General features: G+C 50.9%; 1 protein-coding gene across 1 annotated transcript in view; it reads right to left on the bottom strand.

The window, feature by feature from the left end:
• pappaa (pregnancy-associated plasma protein A, pappalysin 1a) overlaps positions 1-7,500 on the bottom strand; it is a gene marked incomplete at both ends in the record, with an annotated part of 90,897 nt that overhangs the window by 32,396 nt on the left and 51,001 nt on the right. The window contains 4 exons of the mRNA XM_080529449.1: positions 3,939-4,152; positions 4,385-4,520; positions 4,893-5,000; positions 7,098-7,135. Coding sequence (XP_080385575.1) covers positions 3,939-4,152; positions 4,385-4,520; positions 4,893-5,000; positions 7,098-7,135 — 496 coding nt within the window. The remainder of the gene's footprint in view (positions 1-3,938; positions 4,153-4,384; positions 4,521-4,892; positions 5,001-7,097; positions 7,136-7,500) is intronic.

Genomic DNA, 7,500 nt, shown 5'->3' with positions numbered 1-7,500 from the left:
GCATAGTCTGGCCAAGCGCTACGTTGGTAGCAGTAAGGGAAGGCTTTTCATGCTCTTGGAATGCTAGGACGCCTGAGGCACCCTTTTACAACAGTCTGTCTACTGTAGACTTCCACTATGAAGCTCAGAGAGAGAGAGAGAGAGAGAGAGAGAGGATTTTAGAAAACAGTAGGGATAAGGAAGTATTGTTAAACGTGTTAAACTGTCTCCTTCTTTCTCTCTCTTCTCTGTTACAAACAGACACACACACACACACACACACGCACTCTCCCCTTCTTTTCCTTCCTGTGTTCCTTTGGTTTCACAAGCTGTCTCGCTGCCTCTGTTTTGGAAAAGGCTTCTGTAGCTGGAGCTTCCTTCATAACAACACAACATCTCTGGAGGTCACATACTGTATGTACCTCTAAGTGTACAGTACAGCTAGGCTGTAGCAGAATTTGAATTGAGAATATACCATTTAGCAGATGCTTTTAATCCACAGCGATTAACAATTACGAATTAGAGGGACATTCCCCCTGGAGTAATTGAGGACTAAGTGCCTTACTCAAGGGCACACACAAGGGTGGTGTTTCAGGCGGGATTTGAACTCACAACCTTCCGATCACCAGTCCAACTCACTATCCACTAGACCAGGCGACCACCATGACACTGTCTCTGGAGGTGCGAAGGTCACAGGGAAAGGTAACGCGGGGTTGTTGGGTCAAAGCCCACAAGCCATACCACACAGACAGAGAAGCATGGATCCTGTTCATTTTGTCCATGTAGGGGAACCCTTTTGAAGAACCCATTTGAGTTCCACGCAGAACCCTTTTGCATTCTATTTAGAACCCTCTGTGCAAATGGCTCAATGTGGACCCCAAAAGGGTTCTTTGAAGGATTCTCCTACCGGGACAAAGGAGGATCCCTTTTTTGGTACTCACTAGTACTGTTTGGTTCTAAGAGTGCATGTCTGGATTTAGCTCTTTGTCATTGAGATTGGAATGTGTCATCGATCACTATGGCCCGTAGAAGGAGAAGGATCAACACATGAAGAAATATTCAATAGCCGCAGACTATGAATAACATCCCTACTGCTCCACATGTGTCATTAAGATAATAGAATCTTCAAACCACCCCATGGGGCGAAATGTGGGGAAAGAGACATCAAAAACCTACTCGAGAGCCTTCACACTCGAAAAACCTCTGGGTACTCCCCTTCAAACCCTCCCCTTTAAACCCTCCCCTTTAAACCCTCCACTTTAAACCCTCCGCCTTTAAAAAGTAAGGAAGGGAAGGAAGAAAAATACACAAGTGTGGAACATAAAACTGAGCCACTTTAATAGCTCCTGTTGTTAACAACTCAGGGAATAAGAGACTTGGTGTTTGGTAGAGAGAGGAGCAGAGGAGAGAAGGAGGAGAGGAGAGAGAAGAGCAGAAGGAAGGACAAGAAGGCAAAAGGGGGATATTCTAGCTAGGGCCTGCTGTTAACAACATTGGGAATAAGGGACCTGGTGTTTGGTAGAGGGACAATTATTACGGGAAATCTGCTGTTTGGTTGGAAGGAGGAGGTAGGAGGAGAGAAGAGAGGTGGATAAAGACAAGAGAGGGGAAGGGAGGATGAAAGAGCGGGAACAAGAGGAAAAGAGGAGGACAGGAGAAAGAAAGAGGAGGGGGAAGAGACGTAGAGTGGAAAGGAGAAATGGGACAAGGACGAGAGCAGAGAGGGATCCGGAGAGGAGAGAGGAGAGAGGAGAAAGAGAGAGCGAGCAAACTTTGGAGACTTTTAAGAGCTCTTGATTCATCCACAATTAGTTCAATCGACACCGAGCATCATACCAATTAAAACATGAAAAAAAATGTCCATTCAACAATTACATCCCCAAATAAACCCAAGTTTAAGTTAAGTCCATCATCATTATTGCAGAGCACATTATTACAGGCCCCCCGAAACGTCCTTGAAACCTGCAAAGGCCATAGAACGCATACTCAAGAGAAACCCTAACCACGGTGGAGGACTTGAAAAGTGCTACGGTGTCCAGCTCCATGCCCTCTATATATTTGCCCTATGTGCTTTATAGATGGCCAACTGAGCCCGGCCACAAACACAATTAGCAAGAGTACTGCAAGCTCTCCTACACTGGGTATCCTTTACCCCCCAACGTAAACACAACAGTGGAAAGCCAAAAACCTAGACTTTGAAATAAAGGTTGCAGAAACATAAACAGTGGGAGCATTGAAAAGTCACTGAAAAAAATGGTACACTGTATCCTGTGTTAAACACAAAAAGGACACGTGGGGGGGAGAGCAGAGAGGAGAGAGGGAGAGAGGGAGGGAGAGAGGCAGAGGTGAGAGGAGAGAGGAGAGAGGAGAGAGGAGAGAGGAGAGAGGAGAGAGGATCAGGAGAGGAGAGAGGAAGATGAGAGAGGGAGAGGAGAAAGGGAGAGTGGAAAGGTAGGGAAAGAGGGAGAACAGAAAGGGAGAGAAAAAAGACAGAGGGAGAAAGGGAGAGAGGGAGAGGGAGCGGGAAAGCAGAACAGAAAGAGAGAGGGAGGGAGAAAGGGAAAGAGAGGTAGAGGGAGGAGGGGAGAGAGGGAGAGCAGAAGGGAGAGGGAGAGAGGGAGCGGGACAGAAGGAAAAAGGTAGAGGAGAAAGGGAAAGAGGGAGAGGGAGAGCAGAGAGGGGACCAGAGAGGTTGAGGAGAGAGTGAGAGGGGGGGGGGGGGTTGGGAGAGGGAGAGAGGAGAGAGGAGAGGGGGACAAGAGAGGTGATTGGCACTGGTTCCACACAGATCATATTCACCCAGTCAAAAGCACTTTGGATACCGCTCCCAGTGAGCACAACAAACCTCAAATATGTCAATACAAGGAACAGCAATACCAGGCTATTACTAATGACCAATGGATAGGTTGGTCCGCTGGGTCGGCATGGATACGCACACTGCACCGTGCCCACAGAGTGCTGCTCAAAGCAGCGAGCAGCCCAAAACAAAGCCTGCACACTAGCAGTCCCAATATGAATGTGATGCAATGGAACCGTGTTTTGAAGCACTGTGGTGGATTGTATTCATCATGTATTCAACACGCTACTGTTCACATGAACTGGCTATCGCAATATCACAACAACATGGCCCTAGGTGGCATATTTTTCCACAAAAGCTTAACACTCACTAATACCAAATAGCTTCATACTAGCTTATCCTGGTGTGATTTAAAACATGTAAGGATACATAAAGGTGGTAAAACGCACATATCTAGGAAAGGTCATGAAAGGAGGGTCCTGATATTTGATCTGAGTGCAAAGATATCTATCTTTTTGTTTTACTCACTGGGTCAAATGACCCCACCCGTGGCGTTTCTTAAGGGCCGGTTTGTTTCACAGTCAAGGCTTAGGCCTAGTGATTATATGGCATGTGCCTTATAGTGCGCTACGCCACTTTACGCGCCAGTCTAGGATTAGTCTTAATCTGCGTCTATGAAACCAGCCCTGAGGGAAATACAAGAGGGGTCATTGAGTTTGGAAGGCCTCCTTCTAGAATGATCCAGGGAACCACAGACAACTCTGAGGAGCGCCGCACGTCTGCGGAGCATCACACAGCTTCCTGCGGAGTGCAGATACTTAAGTCTTCATCCAATTAGCTCCTCTTGTTTGCTTCCCTAGCAAATAACAAAAGCCACAAATGGCCCTATCTCTCCTGACAGACCCCTGCCAAATCTCTACTATGTGGCCCAGTGTGTGTGTGTGTGCGTGCGTGTGTGTCTGTGTGTGTGCATGTGTACGTGAGTGTGTGTGTGTCTCTCTCTCTCTCCCCCCCTCTCTCCCTTCCTCTCTCTAACTCCAACACGGTTCATCAATAGCGTGTGTGTGTGTGTGTTTGTGTGTGTGTGCGTGCATGTGTACGTGAGTGTGTGTGTGTGTGTGTGTGTGTGTGCGTGACCCCCCCTCCCTCGCCCCTCCCTCACCTCTGGCCCATGGGGTTGTAGATCTCGTTGCTCTGGCAGCCGCTGATGGTGATGGGGTCGAAGAACTGGAAGGAGCGCAGGCCCACCCCGGAGATGGCCACCAGGTGGGAGCGGAACATGACCAGGATGGCCTTGGTGTGGTAGAACGGCACGCTTAGGTCGTGGCTGACCGGGATCACCAGGGGGTTGGTCCTGCAGCTCAGCCGATAATCACCTGGAGGAGGGAGAAGGAGGAGGGAGAAGGAAAGGGCAGGGGAGGAGGAAGGAGGAAAATATGTTTTGGACACTTTTGACAAGTAATTATAGAACTCTCTGGTCACTACGATCTGACATCGTTGTCACAGACACGCACACATACGCACACGCGCACACACACGCACACACGCACAAGCAGACACGCACAAGCAGACACACACACGCACAAGCAGACACACACACACACAGACCTAGGGTGTGTATGCCCTCCTTGGTGTCGACCAGCTGAACAGTGATGTTACACTGGGTCTGGTCGATGTAGCCTGTCCCGTCAGCTGCCAGGTGGATGATCACAGCTGCTGCCACCATAGGGTGAGAGAAATATGCCTGGAGAGAGAGAGAGGGGGGGGGGGGGGGGTGAAGAGAGAGAGAGAGGGGGGCGGGGGTGGGGAATAGAGAGAGAGAGGGAGAGAGAGAGAGAGAGACCGTGAGAGAGAGAGGGAGAGAGAGAGAGAGAGAAAGAGAGAGAGAGCACACCTATATTTTAATTGAATTCACTCTATTTCACGTAAGTGAAATGTTCACGTACAAGTAAGTTAAAAACAACTTAACGGCTGCCCGGGTGACCTGTCGACATCATCGTACTGCAGTGTATCGTGTAGTTGTATTTTGTGCACCTCGTCCGGTGTGTACAGTAGTCAACCTGTGGTACTGAGGTACTAATCACTCCTCACCCCCCCCCCCCCCCCCCCGACCTACCTTGAACCAGTACTGTGGGTACCAGGACACCTGCTGGGCCTCTCGACAGGGGAACCAGGCGTACTGGGAGACGCCATCAGACAGGTCAAACACCTTGGACTGGCAGGTCTGGAGGAACAGAGGAACAGACAGAGATACCGATGTTGAACCACCGCCGTCAGGTCAGCCAGCCCCACCCGCTTACGACACAACACTGACGTCATCCTGTCGGACGAAAACCCCCCAGAAAAGCTCCGGTCGTCTCGTCTTCTAAAGGCTTCTAAAGTCCTGTTCCAACGGCCCCACATTTAAGGGACCTGGGTGATCCGCCGTCAAGGTCAGAGAGGTGTACGTGTTGCGTGTTTCGGGAGCTTGTTTGGCGTTTCAGTACCTGGAGATAGCGACAGATGGCAGATTCTGCACTCCGTGACTCCTCGCCGTTAAACCGTTTGCCCTTTCGACTTCAATGAATCAAGCGAATGGTTATTGGCATCATTAAAAACTGTCTATTTTTCTCTGATGCTTTTCTTATTTTGTTGCCGTGGACATTCCAAATCTCTGTCAGTGGGCTGCCAGCGTGGTAATCGTCTGTTATGTAATTGTTTGAGGAAGTTGCTAGGGAAAACAAGGCTGTGTTGATACGGCACACATGGCAGGACGGTGGAACACGCTAAGCAAGTTAAAGCCGAAAAAAAAAAACAGGGAGAGGAGGGGAGGAGAGGAGAGGAGAGGAGAGGGGAGGAGAGAAGGGTAAAGGGGGGGGGGGGGGGTTGATCCTCTGCAAAAACCAGAGCCAAAACCAGAACCAGAAACGTTCTCCCTCTCTCCCACCTCCATCACCCCCCCCCCTATTCTCTCTCCATCTTTACCTCTCTCTCTCTCTCTCTCTCTCTCTCTCTCTCCCTCTCTCCTTCTCCTCAACAGATGTAAACTAATAAGAACAAAACATTTTCATGCTTGTCTCCTACAGCTCCTCTCCTCCTCAAGACAAAGGTAGAACCACCACAGAGTGGTTGATTTGAAGACATGGTTGGTTAGGAGCAAAAAACCTACAGCCTTGCTCCCTGAAAAACATTGGGAAAAAAAAGAAACATCGGGGATGGATTCATCCTCACACTCTACACACACACACACACACACACACACACACACACACACACACACACACACACACACACACACACACACACACACTGGTGATGAACCAGAGGGAGACAGAGAGTGTAAGTGAGAGACAGAGAGAGAGAGAGAGAGAGAGAGACAGAGAGAGACAGAGACAGAGAGAGAGAGAAAGCGAGAGAGAGAGAGAGAGAGAGAGACTCTCTGGACTATTCTGACCAGTACACTGGTGATGAACCATGTTGGGGCCAGAGAGAGGGAGGGAGGAGAGAGAGACACACACAAGGACAGGCAGTTTCGCCCGGAGCTGTTCTCCTGAGCAGGTGAAATGTGACACCTGTAAACCAGAGACGCGCGGAGAGCTAGACAAGCCACTGTGGAAATTACCCCGATGCCCTAGGGGCAGGCTATCTGCCCTCGGGAATCTGTTGATGTGACAGTTATGGATGGTTAGAGGATGGAGCTGAGGTGACAAACACCAGGTCGCCCACCAGAACGCCCGACCGCCCGCCTGCGCACTCCCCAAGGCCCCAACCTCCCCACCACTCCCCAAGGCCCCAACCTCTTCTCCCCCGCCCCCCCCCCCCCTCCCCAAGGCCCCAACCTCCCCATCTCTCCCCAAGGCCCCCAACCTCCCCATCACTCCTCAAGGCCCCAACCTCTTCTCCCGCCCTCGCCCCACCTCCAAGCCTCTTCTCCCCCCCCATCCCCAAGGCCCCAATCCTCCCCCCGCCCCTCCCCAAGGCCCCAACCCCCCCCCCCCCCCCCCCTCAACCTTCCCTAGCTCTGTCCTGCACATTGGCAGTGAATGAGGTGAGTTCCCTCCTAAAGCGTTTTGATGTGTTTGGGGGAAAAACAGCCCCCAAAAAAGAAATCAATTATCAGTATTACTATCATTATCAAATAACCAGAACATTGTCCAGACATCAAAATGTCATCGTAAGATTCTCCTAGGCTATCACCTACAAACCAGGTCTACAGTTGCACCGTTGCTGACTTTTGTGGAGAGCCAGCGAAGGCAGAAATCGGAGGAGCGGCACACATTGTAACAACACATGGCACGGAATGGACACTTTGCATTGCGTGCATTTACAACCAGCCTCTGACCTCCGTCCTCCGATTTCTGCCTCCACCGGCCTCCCCCCCTGGTGTCGAGAGACAAAACGACAGATAGAAATATCACAGGGGTGACAACCTGACCGCAGCCAAACCGATGACTTATTCATAGGAACACAGGTGGTGCAACGTCCCCTGTCCCCCCCACCCGACCCCACCCCACCCCACCCCCCCACGGGCCGTGTGTTTGTGTAACATCCTGTGGTTAGAGACAGACAGCGCTGTAATCCCATGGCAGAGCTCTGCCCTCTAACCAGGCAGCCATGAAAGCAGAGTGGGTGGGTGTGGGTCGGAGTGGGTCGGTGTGGGTGGGTCCGGTCCGGTAGGAGGGGGTTCACGGGCCTCCACAGCCCTGTTACAAACCCGGTTACAGCCTCCTCCTGTACAATGGCAG

The sequence above is a fragment of the Nansenia antarctica genome, assembly GCF_963989245.1.
Source record: "Nansenia antarctica genome assembly, chromosome: 4".
Classification (NCBI taxonomy): domain Eukaryota; kingdom Metazoa; phylum Chordata; class Actinopteri; order Argentiniformes; family Microstomatidae; genus Nansenia; species Nansenia antarctica.
This window is presented reverse-complemented; position numbering and strand designations above follow the sequence as displayed.